This window comes from Rhinopithecus roxellana, chromosome 12, assembly GCF_007565055.1.
Source record: "Rhinopithecus roxellana isolate Shanxi Qingling chromosome 12, ASM756505v1, whole genome shotgun sequence".
NCBI lineage: Eukaryota > Metazoa > Chordata > Mammalia > Primates > Cercopithecidae > Rhinopithecus > Rhinopithecus roxellana.
Window position 1 is genome coordinate 120,249,431 of NC_044560.1, and position 17,318 is coordinate 120,266,748.

Sequence of the window (17,318 nt, forward strand, 5' to 3'; positions counted from 1 at the left end):
GCCCGGGCGTCGCCGGCCCAGGCACCACGCGGCTCTACGCGCGCCCAAAGCGACCCTCCGTGCAAACCACCCCCGGGGACGACGTCACCCGTGAGGCCCCGCGGCGCCTCCTCCTAAAGCTCGTCTGGGAAACCGTCCGCTTCCCCAAGACTGAGGGGCTTGTCGCCATGTTGTTTTAGTTTTCCTGTAGGATTCATGGGTGGCTGAGGCAAATACGCGTGAAGGCCTGAGACTTTTAAGTCTCTTCCGCACCCTCTTTTCTGGCTCTTCTACCTGGAGGATGACTGTTTTTTGGGTTTTGTTGTTTTTGTTTTTGAGACAGAGCCTCTCTCTGTCGCCCAGGCTGGAGTGCAATGGCGCCATCTCGGCTCACTGCAACCTCCGCCTCCGGGGTTCAAGCGATTCTCCTGCCTCAGCCTCCTGAGTAGCTGGGACTACAGGCACGCACCACAATGCCCAGCTAATTTTTGTATTTTTAATACAGACGGGGTTTCGCCACGTTGGTCAGGCTGGTCTCAAACTCCTGACCTCAGGTGATCCGCCCTCCTCGGCCTCCCAAAGTGCTGGGATGACAGGCGTGAGCCACCGCGCCCGGCCGGGAAGACTGTTGATTAACAATTGCTGACGTGGTTTCTGGCACCAGCCCGCCTACCACACCCCACCTCGCTTGAGGCTGAATGGGTAGCGGAGTAAACCCGCCCCTGGGCTGGTTTTCTCTGAATCGTAACTCCTGCCTGTAGGCCCCACCCGCTCTAGGCCAGCAACTCCATGTTCCCTGGCCACGCTGGAGCCCGCACCGAGTCCCACAGGTCTGGAGGCCTCAGCCCGGCACTGCACGGACGCAGCGTATGGAGCTCGGAACTCTTGTGTCGCTGGGAGAATCCGGGGAGGCGGCGCCGGAAGGGGCGGGTCCGAGCTGAGATTTCCTCAGCCGGGGAGCCGGAAGTCCAAGGAACTGTACCTCCATCATGACGACTCCGGTTACGTAAAAACATCCAAACAGAAAATGCTGGCCAGGCTCATGCCTGTAATCGCAGCACTTTGGGAGGCCGAGGCGGGAGGATCGCCTGCGCCCAGGAGTTGGAGACCAGCCTGGGCAACATAGTGAGACCCTCCCCCCCATCTCTACAAAAAATTTAAAAATTAGCTAGCTGAGATCGCGCCACTGCACTCCAGCCTGGGCGACAAAGTGAGACTATGTCTCAAAAAACTTTAAAAATTACCCCACGCCTGTAGTGTCAGATAGTCGGGAGGCAGAGGTTGGAGGATGACTGGAGCCTCGGGGATCAAGGCTGTAGTGAGGTATGATCGCACCACTGCGTTCCAGCCTGGGCAACAGAGCAAGACCCTGTCTCAAAAAGTATATAAAAGAAAAAGGCTGGGTCGGTGGCTCACTCGTGTCATCCCAGCACTTTGGGAGGCCGAGGCGGGTGGATCACCTGAGGTCGGGAGTTAGAGACCAGCTTGACCAACAAGGTGAAACCCAGTCTACTAAAAATACAAAAATTAGCTGGGCATGATGGTGGGTGCCTGTCATCCCAGCTACTCGGGAGGCTGAGACAGAACTGCTTGAACCCGGGAGGTGGAGGTTGCAGTGAGCCGAGATCACACCACTGCACTCCAGCCTGGGCAACAGAACGAGAGACTCCGTCTCAAAAATAAAAATAAAAAAAGGCTGGGCACGGTGGCTCACGCCTGTAATTCCAGCACTTTGGGAGGCCGAGGCAGGTGGATCACCTGAGGTCAAGAGTTCGAGACCAGTCTGGGAAACATAGCAAAACCCCATCTCTACTAAAAATACAAAAAATTAGCCAGGTGTGGTGGCGGGCGCCTGTAATCCCAGCTACTTGGGAGGCTTAGGCAGGAGAATCACTTGAACCCGGGAAGCAGAGGCTGCAGTGAGCCGAGACTGCGCCATTAAACTCCAGCCTGGGTGACAGAGTGAGACTCCGTCCCCGCCCCTGCTCTGCCCCCCGCCAAAAAAAAAAAAAAAAAAAAGAGAGAAAAAGACAATGCACTACAATAGAAAAATAAAAGTAGTACACTCTGGTCAAGCAGGGTAACCACTAGAACGTAAAATGATCTTTTTGAAACTATCCACATCTGTTACACGTGTTGAAAATGTAGGATTATATATATGTTTAATGTATACATACTTATATATACAAAACAAAAAGGACGGTTACTACAAGGAAAACAGGTAAACATTAATTGGAGTAAAAGAATATCATTTTATATAAGGGACTTGAACATCTAACTGGGCACGGTGGCTCACGCCTGTAATCCCAGCACTTTGGGAGGCCGAGAGGGGTGGATTACTGGAGGTCAGGAGTTCCAGACCTGGGCAACATAGTGAGACCTCGTCTTTATTAAAAAATAGATAGATAGATAGATAGATAGACAGACAGACAAAACATCAAAAGAGGGAGAGAGAAAGCAGACAGAGGTAGCAAAATATACACACTTGGTAAATTTGGGTGAAGGGAATATGAGTTATTTCTACTAATCTTGCAATTCTTATGTATACTTGCAATGATTTCTAAATAAAAGTTTTAACTTACAAATTGAAATAAATAAAGTTTAAAACATTTGTCTAGAAAAGGCTAGCTAGGTCTACTAGCTAGCCTTTTCTAGACAAATGTTTTAAACTCTTACGCAGAGATAAGTTAATCAAGAAACGTATGTCCTGGAAAAACCTGTGATATGGGTGGAGCCACCTGGGAATAAAAGGTCGGAACATCATAATCCCTGTCAGACTCAACTTTCATCCATTCTCATCCAGGCACTATGGAGTCTAATCCAGGCACTTTGGAAGGCTGAGGCTGGAGGATCTCTTGAGGCCAGGAGTTTGGGACCACCCTGGGCAACATAGCAAGATCTCATTTCTGAAAAAAGAATTATCGTCCACTCTCACCCAGAACAGCTCTCCGAACTGTAAGTTTCATTCAAGGTTTGCTTGTTTGGGTGATGGGATGTGTGTGTGTGTGTGTGTGTGTGTGTGTGTTGGAAGGAGGGTTTTTCTAAACTTAATGCCCTAAAGATATTGTCAGATATTGTGATGAGGGGAATTTCATCTCCTACCCTTTATGAGGCTGAATTGTAAATTAGAAAATCCTGATTCTGGGTTTTTATTTTGAGGGATAGTTTTCTGTTTTCTGTGGCATTGGATACTGGCATCTTCAGAAAAGAGCATGCATTCAAAATGAAAATGATGAAGACTATCTGTCTTTTGAATTCAGCTCAGGGAAAAGCTGAGTTAAAATTAGATATCACTCTAATTTTTGTGATTCCTCCTTTCATTAAATTTAAGGTCCAGTGAGGGTGAAGTTTCCCCAAAGAGGCACTAATTTATCAGCAGCCACAGGATGAAATAGAGGGACTTTTCTTCACACTCTAGATATTATGTTAGGATCTCTCGGGAAATGGAGGACACATTAATTATAATAATGGAAGATTTTCTGCTTCCCACATGGTTTGCTGGGTTTGGCATAGTATAGTTCATGCCCTACATTGAAGAAATGTGGGCACCCATCAACTGCAGCCATTTCTGATTGCACATCCCTGTTTCTTTAGCTGAATTGACTCCGAAAAGTCCCTTAATGTATTAATAATGTATTTGGACCTCAGTTTTCTTACTATGTTAAATGTAATAAAATTGAATATCATATGGTCACTTGCAGAATTAAATTGTATTAAAGCATGTAAATCATACAGACTGATGTAGTACAACAAACAATAAACCTGTAATAAATGTCACTAAACTCCCTTTCCTCCCATGATGGAACCTTAATTTTCTCCATATGAGGCATCCCTGTAGTTTAATATATTCTTAGAATTAGCAATAGGAATATGATGTTGACAATTATGGTAATTACTTATGTGCAGACATGATTTTGAGCCATTTTAGCCCAATGGCTTATCCTAAGAAGTCACTGTTATTATTGATGCCCCATTTTCACTTATGTGAAACTAAGACTCAGGAGGGTTGAGTTTCAGCCTTCGTGTTATAAAAGCAGTAAGTGATGAAGCCAGGCTTGGAATCCTGGAAGTTGGAATGTACAATGTGTGATCTCTGTGCATCCTCTCTGTAGTGCCTCTTTGTAACAAGGAAAAAATAAAGATGCTTAAAGTTCTAGGTGAGCAAAGTCAGAACTAGTCTTTAAGTTAGAGACCCATAAAGTATACGGTTTATCAGGCAACAAATGTTGTTAGAAAGTCTGGTTGTGGCAGAGTTCCAAGAAAACCAATGAATGTGAGGTTGGTTGATACACTAATCTAATCTGTGTAATTGGGGAGGGGCGCTTTTAGGAATGCATCTAGAGATAATCCCATTAACACACCAGGTTTTCTCCCAGATTGAATTAACGTAAAGGATTTTGGAGGAAGGTTGGTTTTCCCAGTTTCTAAGATAGAATGCAATAAATAAACACGAAAGATGGTTGGGACTCTGTGCAGACTTTTTAAATAAAGCTCAGTTTCAGGACTCTGACCTTTTTATTTCTTTCTAGTAACAGCCGTGGCAGTCAGAGCTCTGCCTGCAGTGTGACCATGGACAGCTCTCCAAAGCTTAAACTTCCGTAAATTGACTCAAGTTTCTTCGGAAACAACTGTGAGTGGGCAAAGGGCAATTTTTTCTGTGGGTTTCATTGGAATTTCACTGCTCTTCCTGAAATTGGAATGTTGGAAGGAAGTAGGCATTCCTGATTGCCTGGAGAGAAATAGGCAAATGAGTAAGGGGAGGGAGCAAATTAAGAGAGATATTTTTTCTTTTTTCTGAAATCTCTGTTTGTGTTTTGAGATGTCTTTCCCTCCATTTTTTTTTTTTCACTCTTCATACTTCCCTTTCTCTGTCTCTCTCCCCGCCTCAGTTTTGCTAATTAGCTAGCACAACAACTCGCCATCTTACTCCCTTTCCTTACTCCCTGTTTTTTTTGTTTTTTGTTTTCTGTGTTTTCTTGAGACAGAGTCTCACTCTGTTGCCCCAGCTGGAGTGCAGTGGTGAGATCTTGGCGCACTGCAACCTCCACCTCCAGGGTTCAAGCAATTCTCCTGCCTCAGCCTCCCGAGTAGCTGGCACTATAGGCACCCGCCACCATGCCCGGCTAATTTTTGTATTTTTAGTAGAGACCAGGTTTCACCACGTTGGCCAGGCTGGTCTCAAACTCCTGACTTCAGGTGATCTGTCTGCCTCGACCTCCCAAAGTGCTGGGATTACAGGCATGAGCCACCACACCCGGCCTGTGCTCCCTGTGTTGACACTACCGGTTGCATATCCAGCATTTACTCTCTGCTCCATCAATTCTTCCTAATAGTATTTCAGTTTTCCCTCATGTTTTCCAACTTCTGCAATCCACTCCAGTCCAAATATGACAGCAAATGATAACTCATCAGGTATGGTTTTAATTTTCATTTTTCTTTTTTGATACGGAGTTTCCGCTCTTGTTGCCCAGGCTGGAGTGCAGTGGCGTGATCTCAGCTCACTGCAACCTCCACCTCTGGGGTTCAAGCAATTCTCCTGCCTCAGCCTCAAGTAGCTGATACTACAGGCACCTGCCACCACGCCTGGCTAACTTTTTGTATTTTTTAGAAGAGATGCGGTTTCACCATGTTGGCCAGGCTGGTCTCGAACTCCTGACCTCAGGTGATCCGCCCACCTCAGCCTCCTAAAGTGCTGGGATTACAGGTGTGAGCCACTGTGCCCACCCTTGTGCAGGTTTTCAAAGGGAATTCTTCCACTTTTTGCCCATTCAATATGGTATTGACTATGGGTTTGTCATAAATAGCTCTTATTATTTTGGGATATGTTCCATCAATTCCCAGTTTATTGAGAGTTTTTACTATGAAGCGATGTTGAATTTTATCGAAGGCCTTTTCTGCATCTATTGAGATAATCATATGGTTTGTGTCATTAGTTCTGTTTATATGCTGGATTACATTTATTTATTTGCTTATGTTGAACCAGCCTTGCATCCCAGGGATGAAGCCGACTTGATCATGGTGGATAAGCTTTTTGATGTGCTGCTGGATTCTGTGTGCCATTATTTTATTGAGGATTTTTGCATTGGTGTTTATCAGGGATATTGGCCTGAAATTGTCTTATTTTGTTGTGTCTCTGTCAGATTTTGGTATCAGGATGATCCTGGCCTCATAAAATGAGTTAGGGAGGAGTCCCTATATTTCTGTTGTTTGGAATAGTTTCAGAAGGAATGGTACCAGCTCCTCTTTGTACCTCTGGTAGAATTCGGCTGTGAATCCATCTGGTCCTGGGCTTTTTTTGGTTGTTAGGCTATTAATTACTGCCTCAATTTCAGAACTTGTTATTGGTCTGTTCAGGGATTCGGCTTCTTCGTGATTTAGTCTTGGGAGGGTACATGTGTCCAGGGATTTATCCATTTCTTCTAGATTTTCTTTTTCTTTTTTTTGAGACGGAGTCTCGCTCAGTCGCCCGGGCTGGAGTGCAGTGGCCGGATCTCAGCTCACTGCAAGCTCCGCCTCCCGGGTTCCCGCCATTCTCCTGCCTCAGCCTCCCAAGTAGCTGGGACTACAGGCGCCCGCTACCTCGCCCGGCTAGTTTTTTGTATTTTTTTTAGTAGAGACGGGGTTTCACCGTGTTAGCCAGGATGGTCTCGATCTCCTGACCTCGTGATCCACCCGTCTCGGCCTCCCAAAGTGCTGGGATTACAGGCTTGAGCCACCGCGCCCGGCTCTTCTAGATTGGTTTATTTGCACAGAGGTGTTTGTAGTATTCTCTGATGGTAGTTTGTATTTCTGTGGCATCAGTGGTGATATCCCCTTTATCATTTTTTATTGTCTATTTGATTCTTCTCTCTTTTCTTCTTTATTAGGCTGGCTAACCGTCTATTTTGTTAATCTTTTCAAAAATCCAGCTCCTGGATTCATTGATTTTTTTGAAGAGTTTTCGTGTCTCCATCTCCTTCAGTTCTGCTCTGATCTTAGTTATTTCTTGTCTTCTGCTAGCTTTTGAATTTGTTTGCTCTTGCTTCCCTGGTGCTTTTAATTGTGATGTTAGGGTGTTGATTTCAGATCTTTCCAGCTTTCTGATATGTGCATTTAGTGCTATAAATGTCCCTCTGAACACTGCTTTAGCTGTGCCCCAGAGATTCTGGTATGTTGTCCTTTTGTTCTCATTGGTTTCAAAGAATTTCTTTATTTCTTTATTTTTATTTTTATTTTTCCTTTTTTTTTTTGAGACAGAATTTCACTCTGTCACTCAGGCAGGAGTGCAGTAGCACAATCATAGCTCACTACAAGCTCCGCCCCCCAGGTTCAAGCGATCCTCCTGCCTCAGGCTCCAGAGTAGCTGGGATTACAGGCATGCACCACCACACCTGGCTAATTTTTGTGTTTTTAGTGGAGACGGGGTTTCACCATATTGGCCAGGCTAGTCTTGAACTCCTGACCTCAAGTGATCCACCTGCCTCAGCCTCCCAAAGTGCTGGGATTACAGGTATGAGCCACCACTTCCAGATAGAACTTCGTTATTTTTGCCTTAATTTCGTTATTTACCCAGTAGTTATTCAGGGTCAGGTTGTTCATTTCCATGTAGTTGTGTGGGTTAGTGAGTTTCTTAATCCTGAGTTCTAATTTGATTGCACTGTGGTCTGAGAGCTTTTTTTTTTTAATTAATTAATTTTTAATTTTTTTTTTTTAAGACGGAGTCTCACTCTGTCCCCCAGGCTGGAGTGCAGTGGCGCGATCTCTGCTCACTGCAAGCTCCACCTCCCGGGTTCACGCCATTCTCCTGCCTCAGCCTCCCAAGTAGCTAGGACTACAGGTGCCCTGCCACCACGCCCAGCTCATTTTTTTGTATTTTTTAGTAGAGACGGGGTTTCACCATGTTGGCCAAGATGGTCTTGATCTCCTGACCTCGTGATCCCCCAGCCTTGGCCTCCCAAAGTGCTGGGATTACAGGCGTGAGCCACCGCGCCCGGCCTAGAGCTTGTTTGTTATGACTTCCGTTCTTTTGCATTTGCTGAGGGGTGTTTTACTTCCAATTATGTGGTCGATTTTAGAATAAGTGCTATGTGGTGCTGAGAAGAATGTATATTCTGTTGATTTGGGGTGGAGAATTATGTAGATGTCTATTAGGTCCACTTGGTCCAGAGCTGAATTTAAGTCCTGAATATCCTGGCTAATTTTCTGTCTCATTGATCTAATATTGACAGTGGGATGTTAAAGTCTCCCACTATTATTGTGTGAGAGTCTAAGCCTCTTTGTAGGTCCCTGAGAACTTGCTGTATGAATCTGGATACTCATGTATTGGGTGCATATAGATTTAGGATAGTTAGCTCCTCTTGTTGCATTGATCCCTTTACCATTATGTAATGCCCCCTGTCTTTTTTATCTTTGTTGGTTTAAAGTCTGTTTTATCAGAGACAAGGATTGCAGCCCCTCCCCTTTTTTTTTTTTTTTCTTTCCATTTGCTTGGCAAATATTCCTCCATCCCTTGATTTTGAGCCTATGTGTCTTTGCACATGAGATAGGTCTCCTGAGTATAGCACACCAATGAGTCCTGACTCTTTATCCAATTTGCCAGTGTGTATCTTTTAACTGGAGGCATTTAGCCCATTTACATTGAAGGTTAAGATTGTTATGTGTGAATTTGTCCTGTCGCCGTGATGCTCGCTGGTTATTTTGCACATTAGTTGATGCAGTTTCTTCTGTGCCATTGGTCTTTATATTTTGGTGTGTTTTTGCAGTGGCTGGTACCGGCTTTTCCTTTCCATATTTAGTGCTTCCTCCAGGAGCTCTTGTAAGGCAGGCCTGGTGGTGACAAAATCCCTCAGCATTTGCTTGTCTGTACAGGATTTTATTTCTTCTTCGCTTATGAAGCTTAGTTTAGCTGGATATGAAATTCAGGGTTGAAAATTCTTTAAGAATGTTGAGGCCGGGCGCGGTGGCTCAAGCCTGTAATCCCAGTACTTTGGGAGGCCGAGACAGGTGGATCACGAGGTCAGGAGTTCGAGACCATCCTGGCTAACACGGTGAAACCCCGTCTCTACTTAAAAATACAAAAAACTAGCCGGGCGAGGTGGCGGGCGCCTGTAGTCCCAGCTACTCCAGAGGCTGAGGCAGGAGAATGGCGTAAACCCGGGAGGCGGAGCTTGCAGTGAGCTGAGATCCGGCCACTGCACTCCAGCCTGGGTGGCAGAGCGAGACTCCGTCTCAAAAAAAAAAAAAAGAATGTTGAATATTGGCCCCCACTCTCTTCTGGCTTGTAGGGTTTCTGCAGCAATCCACTATTAATCCGATGGGCTTCCCTTTGTAGGTAACCTGACCTTTCTCTCTGGCTGCCCTTAACACTTTTTTCCTTTGTTTCAACCTTGGAGAATCTGATGATTATGTGTCTTGTGGTTGCTCTTCTCAAGGAGTATCTTTGTGATATTCTCTGTATTTGCTGAATTTGAACGTTGGCCTGTCTTGCTATGTTGGGGAAGTTCTCCTGGATAACATCCTGAAGTGTGCTTTCCAACTTGGTTCCATTCTCCCTGTCACTTTCAGTTACACCAATCAATCGTAGGTTTGGTCTTTTCACGTAGTCCCATATTTCTGGGAGCCTTTGTTCATTCCGTTTCATTCTTTTTTCTCTAATCTTGTCTTCATGCTTTATTTTATTAAGTTGATCTTCAATCTCCGATATCCTTTCTTCCACTTGATCGATTTGGCTATTGATACTTGTATACGCTTTACGAAGTTCTCTTGCTGTGTTTTTCAGCTCCATCAGGTCATTTATGTTCCTCTCTAAACTGGTTATTCTAATTAACAATTCCTGTAGCATTTTATCAAGGTTCTTACCTTCCTTGCACTGGGTTAGAACATGCTCCCTTAGCTCGGAGGAGTTTGTTATTACCCACCTTCTGAAGCCTACTTCTGTCAATTCGTCAATCTCATTCTCCGTCCAGTTTTGTGCCCTCCTTGGAGAGGAACTGCGATCACTTGGAGAAGAGACATTCTGTTTTTTGGATTTTTCAGCGTTTTTGTGCTGGTTTTTCCTCATCTTCATGGATTTATCTACCTTTGATCTTTGAGGGCTTACGACCTTTGGATGGGGTTATTGTGTGGGGGTCTTTTTTGTTCACGTTGATGTTGTTGCTTTCTGTTTGTTAGTTTTTCTTCTAACAGTCAGGCCCCTCTTCTGCAGGTCTGCTGCAGTTTGCTGGAGGTCCACTCCAGACCCTGTTCACTTGGGTATCACCAGTGGAGGCTGCAGAACAGCAAAGATTGCTGCCTGTTCCTTCCTCTGGAAGCTTTGTCCCAGAGGGGCACCAGCCTGATGCCAGCCAGAGCTCTCCTGTGTGAGGTGTCTGTCAACCCCTGTTGGGAGTTCTTTCCCAGTTAGGAGGCACAGGCATCGGGGACCCCTTGAGGAGGCAGCCTGTCCCTTAGCAGAGCTATTGTTCTGGGAAATCCCTCTTATCAGGATCAGCTGCTCTCTTCAGAGCCAGCAGGCAGGAAAGATTAAATCTGCTGAAGCTGTGTGCCCACAGCCACCCCTTCCCCCAGCTGCTCTATCCCAGGGAGATGGGGATTTTAACTGTAAGCCCCTGACTGGGACTGTTACCCTTCCTTCAGAGATGCCCTGCCCAGTAAGTAGGAATCTAGAGAAGCAGTCTGGCCACAGCTGCTTTGCCACACTGTGGTGAATTTTGCCCAGTCCAAACCTCTCACCCTCCTTAGTACTGTCCAGGGAAAAGTGTCTACTAAAGCCTCAGTAATCATGGATGCCCTTCCCCCAACCAAGCTCCATCATTCCAGGTCAACTTCAGACTGCTGCACTGGCAGTGAGAATTTCAAGCCAGTGGTTCTTAGCTTGCTGGGCTCCGTGGGAGTGGGACCTACTGAGTGAGACCACTTGGACCCCTGGCTTCAGCCCCCTTTCCAGGGGAGTGAATGGTTCTGTCTCACTGGGGTTTCAGGCACCACTGGGGTACCAAAAAAAAAAAAAAAAAAAAAAAACAACTCCTGCAGCTAGCTCAGTGTCTGCCCAAACAACTGGCCAGTTTTGTGCTTGAAACCCAGGGCCCTGGTGGTGTAGGCACACAAGGGAATCTCCTGCTCTGCAGACTGCAAAAACTGTGGGAAAAGCGTAGTATCTGGGCCAAGTAGCACAGTTCCACACAGCTTCCCTTGGCTGGGGGAGGGAGGTCCCTGGCTCCTTGCACTTCCCAGGTGAGGCAATGCCCCACCCTGCTTCTGCTAACCCTCTGTGGGTTGCACCCACTGCCTAACCAGTCCCAATGAGATGAACTGGGTACCTCAGTTGGAAATGCAGAAGTCACCTACCTTCTGCATTGGTCTTGCTGGGAGCTATTCCTATTTGGCCATCTTGGCCCCTCCCCTTTTTTAAATTTAAAAAATTTTATGTAGCGATGAGGTCTCCCTATGTTGCCATGCTGGTTTTGAACTTCTGGGCTCAAGTGATCCTTCCACCTTGGCCTCCCAGAGTGCTAGGATTACAGGCATGAGCCACCATGTCCAACCAAATTTGTGTTTTCTTGATGAGCAGTGATGTTGAACACCTGTTCATATCTCTGTTGGCCATTTGTATCTTCTTTCTCGTCTAACAACTCCCTTGAAAGAGTGTGTGCCCTCAGTCTATGTCTTCTACAGAACTGGCATAGCTTCAGAATATGAGCAGTTCCCCAAAAGAGTGTTTTACTTAGAGCATAAGAAGATGAAAAATAAATCATTATTATATGTGAATGATGTTTTTCATAAAATATAACTGTTAATATATTTTTGATTAAAATGCATGTGTGCTTTTCTTCTTTAGGTTACATAAAGAAAGGATGATATCTCTAAAGGTACGTGGATTCATCCAGATTTGGAGCCAGAGGACTGGGATGACTAAGTTGAAAGAAGCTCTCATTGAAACAGTGCAAAGACAAAAGGAAATTAAACTGGTGGTCACTTTCAAATCTGGAAAATTTATAAGAATTTTTCAGCTGAGTAATAACATTAGAAGTGTGGTCCTTAGACATTGTAAAAAAAGACAAAGTCACCTGCGTTTAACTTTGAAAAACAATGTGTTCTTGTTTATTGACAAACTATCCTACAGAGATGCTAAACAGTTGAATATGTTCCTGGACATAATCCATCAAAACAAATTTCAGCAATCCATGAAACCTGATGATGATTGGAGTGTGTTTGAAAGCAGGAATGTGCTGAAGGAAATTGACAAAACTTCATTTTACAGCATTTGTAACAAGCCAAGTTATCAGAAGATGCCTTTGTTTATGTCAAAATCACCAACACATGTGAAAAAAGGGTTATTAGAAAATCAAGGTGGGAAGGAGAAAAACCCACTAGCATCTGATCTACAGATGAACGAGGACATTCTGAAGGAACATAACCCTGTAGCAAACAAGAAATATATGACAGATTCCTTGAAATATATACAAAGCAATAGGAAGAACCCATCAAGTTTAGAGGATTTAGAAAAAGCTAGCGATTTGAAACTCGGGCCTTCATTCAAGACCAACTCTAATGGACATCCTAACCTAGATGAGACTGTTCTTGCAACCCAGACTCTTGATACCAAAAATGGTTTGACATTTCCATTAGAACCAGAGCACAGCCAGGATGACCCAAAATGCAACGAAGCCCAGGTGCCTCTTGACTCTCATTCAGAGCAACTGCAGCAAGGGTTCCCCAATTTGGGAAACACCTGTTACATGAATGCAATTTTACAATCGCTATTTGCAATTCCGTCTTTTGCTGATGACTTACTCACTCAAGATGTCCCATGGGAATATATTCCCTTTGAGGCTCTTATTATGACCTTGACCCAGCTGCTTGCTTTGAAAGATTTCTGTAGTACAGAGATCAAGAGAGAATTACTTGGGAATGTTAAAAAAGTCATTTCAGCAGTTGCAGAAATATTTTCTGGCAACATGCAGAATGATGCACATGAGTTTTTAGGTCAGTGTTTAGACCAGCTGAAAGAAGACATGGAACACTTAAATGCCATTTTGAATACTGGGAAAAAATGCGGGGATGAAAATTCATCTCCACAAATGCATGTTGGTAGTGCTGCCACCAAAGTGTTTGTTTGTCCTGTTGTTGCTAATTTTGAGTTTGAGTTGCAGCTCTCCATTATCTGTAAAGCCTGCGGTCATGCGGTTCTCAAGGTAGAACCTAACAATTATCTCTCCATCAACCTGCACCAAGAAACAAAACCACTTCCTTTGTCTGTTCAGAATTCTCTAGATCTTTTCTTTAGAGAAGAAGAGCTTGAATATAACTGTGAGATGTGTAAGCACAAGAGTTGTGTTGCAAGGCATACATTTAGCAGGCTCTCCAGGGTCCTTATCGTTCATCTGAAACGCTATAGCTTCAACAATGCTTGGTTGCTGGTGAAGAATAACGAGCAAGTGTATATTCCCAAATATTTAAGCTTATCTTCTTATTGCAACGAAAGCACCAAACCACCTCTTCCCTTGAGCAGTCATGCACCTGTTGGGAAATGTGAAGTCCTGGAAGTCTCCCAGGAGATGATTTCTGAGATCACCAGCCCATTGACACCATCAATGAAGCTGACCTCAGAATCCAGTGATTCCCTGGTTGTACCTGTTGAACCAGAAAAGAATGCCGACCTACAAAGATCCCAGAGAGACTGTGGAGAAGCAAGCCAAGAGCAGCATCAGAGAGACCTGGAAAATGGCTCTGCACTAGAGTCAGAATTGGTCCACTTTAGGGACAGGGCAATCAGTGAACAGGAGCTTCCAGTGGCTGACTCACCGATGGACCAGCAAGACATTTCTCTTCCTGTGATCTGTGAAGATGGAGGGAAGCCGATCAGCAGCCCAGACACAAGGCTTGTTGAGGTTCATCTTCAAGAAGTGCCTCAACATCCAGAACTTCAGAAGTATGAGAAAACCAATACATTCGTAGAGTTCGATTCTGACAGTGTCATGGAGTCTACCAATGACTTTTATGAGTGTAAAGAAAACAGGGTTCCAGAAGGATCTCAAGGAATGACTGAACAGCTCCAGCAGTGTTTTGAGGAGAGCATCATAGAGGAATTTCTTCAGCAGGCACCACCTCCAGGTGTTAGGAAACCGGATGCCCAGGAACATGCAGAGGAGACCCCCAATCAGTCTACAGAATTAAGACTTCAGCAGGCTGACCTGAACCACCTCGGGGCATTGGGTTCTGATAACCCAGGAAACGAAAACATTTTAGATACAGACAACACAAGAGGTGAAGCCAAGGAACTGACAAGAAACGTGAAGATGGGGGATCCTCTTCAGGCCTACAGACTCATCAGTGTTGTCAGCCATATTGGGAGCTCCCCAAACTCAGGTCATTACATCAGCGATGTGTATGACTTTCAGAAGCAGGCCTGGTTCACATACAACGATCTATGCGTATCAGAAATCTCAGAGACCAAAATGCAGGAGGCAAGGCTTCACTCTGGGTATATCTTCTTCTACATGCACAATGGAATTTTTGAGGAGCTGTTAAGAAAGGCAGAGAACTCTCGGCTACTGAGCACACAGGCAGGAGTGATCCCACAGGAGGAATAAGAAGACGACTCTTTGTACAGACCTGCTTGGCAAACTCACTCGGCCTCACTTCATCCTTGCAAGAAGAATCCTGTACTTCACTCAGAATGAAGGAACAAGTATCTCAGGTTGAAAGCTCAATGAAAAACACTTATTTTGGGGTATATCTATTTTAACTGCTTCAGACACCTAGATCCCAGAACTCAGGTGCATATGCATATTTTCCCTACAAGATTAGAATGGTGCTCTTCATGTGTTGACACAATGGTTTTCAAAATGTTCTCCCACCGGCAACAGCAGCAGCTAGGGACTGATTAGAAAAGCACATTCTTGGGTCCCCCTCCAGACCAACTGACGCAGAAACGGGGTGTGAGCCAGCAATCGGATGGAGATGCTAGTGCTCATGAGAGTTGGAAGAACACTGGTAATGTGTGGAGTATCTTGGTGTATTTTGCTACTGTTGATATGGATTGTTTATGTTAGATAAATGATTTTCATTGAATTTTTTGCATTCCTTTATTTTGTCCCACTGAACCTAAGACGATAAGAGTCACTCCAAAAGTGGCAGCAGGGACATTCCAACAAGAGAGTGCCCAAAACCATTCTGAGATCAGGCCAGTTGCGGTTCCAAAGAAAGAAGCACTAAACACCAGAGGGATCTGTCCGGAGCATTGACGAAGGGGAACTTAGAGAGTGCTGCAGCATATCCTCAGGCGGACAGAGAGAGAAACAGCATGGCCAACTGGCTGGGCACTGTCACTCATGCCTGTCATCCCAGCACTTTGGGAGGCCAAGGTGGAAGGACTGCTTGAGCAGACAAGTTCAAAGTCAGCCTGGGCAATATAACAAGACCCTGTCTCTACAAAAAGCAATTTAGCAGCCAGGCACAGTGGCTTACACCTGTAATCCCAGCACTTTGGGAGGCCAAGGCAGGCGGATCACCGGAGGTCAGGAGTTTGAGACCAGCCTGACCAACATGGTGAAACCCCATCTCTACTAGAAATAGAAAATGAGCTGAGCATGGTGGCGGGCGCCTGTAGTCCCAGCTACTCGGGAGGCTGAGGCAGGAGAATCACTGGAACCCAGGAGATGGAGGTTGCAGTGAGCCGAGATCACGCCACTGCACTCCAACCAGGGCAACAAAAGCGAAACTCCATTTCAAAATAAATAAATAAATTTGCCAGGCGTGTCTCAGCTACTCAGGAGGCTGAGGTGGGAGGATCACTTGAGTCCGGGAGTTCAAGGCTGCAGTGAACTATGATCGCACTCCAGCCTGGGTGACAAAGATCCTGTCTAAAAAAAAAGGTGGAGGATGGCCTACCTTGGTGTGTCCACTGCAGTGAGAGGGTCAGGGTATGGGGTTTACATAAGTTTATAAGGAATTTGGTCGAGGGCGGGGACCAGTTTCTTTTAGTGTTTTGGGCAGCAACCTAAACCTAAATACCTCTATCAGTGCCTGGGATTGTTTCAGGCTCTGGTTTGGATTCAAGCCTTCTGGGAAAAACCTGCAGCTTGGCTGGTGAGAGTGGTCAAAGCACTCCATGATTTTCAGTCAGGACACAAAAAAGAAAGCAGGGGGCAAATAGTTTTCCTTTGTAAAGTTATGAAAATAATAACCTAACCAATACATATACCATTGGCTGGGTTCCACGTGTGTTTGCGACTGGTTACTAGTAAAATTTGCTATACAGCAATCAGCTGCATTTACCATTTCCCAATAATTTCAGGTCATAACATCAGGGTTATATGAAAAATGCGGTATATTAAATATCCATGTGATTTTTGTGAATTCAAAAGCACTGTAAGATGTTGCTCATGTTATTAATATGAATAAGATGATAAACCCATCCCCATAAATGTCCATTTCCCAGTGGCCAAGCCTTAAAGAGCCTATGATGTACCCAGTATCAGTGGGTGATGTTACACTGAATTCAGCAAGGAGTAAAGAATGATTTTTAAAAATGGCCATTTGAGTAGATAAATGGAAGTTGAGAGGGTTTTGTGTGTACAGAGATAAGAAGAGCCTGGTGATATATAATGAACAGGACAAAATTAGGCAGAGTAGGTGTGGGAAAGAAGAGAAGAGCAACTAGAAACACACGTATGAGGTTTTTAAAAAATACATTATTTGTAGCATTTAAGAGGAAAAGAAGGAACGTACTATGAAAAAAGAAATGTAGGCCAGGCGCGGTTGCCCAGGTGGGAGTGCAAGGGTGCAATCTCAGCTCACTGCAACCTCCGCCTCCCAGGTTCAAGCAATTCTATCTCAGCCTCCCGAGTAGCTGGGATTACAGGTGCCCACAACCATGCCCAGCTATTTTTGTATTTTTAGTAGAAATGGGGTTTCACCATGTTGGTCATGCTGGTGTTGAACTCCTGACCTCAGGTGATTCGCCCACCTCGGCCTCCCAAAGTACTGGGATTACAGGCATTTGAGCCACCAGGCCTGGCCAAAAGTACAGTCTTTTAAACGTTTTTAAAGATATGGATACCACTGGTCACTATTCACTGGAAAAAAACTCCATAAGGGCTTTTTAGCACATTTGGTTTATTGCTATATCTGCAGTGTTTAAGAGTCCCTGGTGCACAAAAGGCATCGAGTAAATATTTATGCTTCATACATATTTGCTGAGTGAGTATGCCAAATCGGTGTTCAAAGGACACTGTGCATAATAAAGCCTCGCTACCTTCAAAAACAGCCTCCAAATTACAGGCCATTTCAACATGAATTCTGGGGTGACAATTCCAGGCGACCATATTTTCCCATGTGTTTTTAAGTGCATGGGGCTC

At 44.9% G+C, this 17,318-nt stretch overlaps 1 protein-coding gene across 2 annotated transcripts; it reads left to right on the forward strand.

Moving 5' to 3' along the window:
• The first annotated feature begins 918 nt into the window (after positions 1-918).
• USP29 (ubiquitin specific peptidase 29) lies at positions 919-15,024 on the forward strand. 2 transcript variants are annotated; one of them, XM_010387023.2, is made up of 4 exons: positions 919-1,104; positions 2,783-2,934; positions 4,509-4,609; positions 11,795-15,024. In XM_010387023.2, the coding sequence occupies exon 4, from the start codon at positions 11,811-11,813 to the stop codon at positions 14,547-14,549; it is 2,739 nt and encodes a 912-aa protein (XP_010385325.2). In that variant the 5' UTR covers positions 919-1,104; positions 2,783-2,934; positions 4,509-4,609; positions 11,795-11,810; the 3' UTR covers positions 14,550-15,024. The 2 variants fall into 2 exon arrangements, with proteins under 2 accessions (XP_010385325.2, XP_010385326.2); XM_010387024.2 differs by having other exon boundaries at positions 966-1,189.
• Positions 15,025-17,318: the final 2,294 nt, after the last annotated feature.

What these genes read in the sequence shown, in the direction of transcription:
- USP29 (XM_010387023.2), top strand. Translation starts at nt 11,811, where the DNA reads ATGATATCTCTAAAGGTACGTGGATTCATCCAGATTTGGAGCCAGAGG.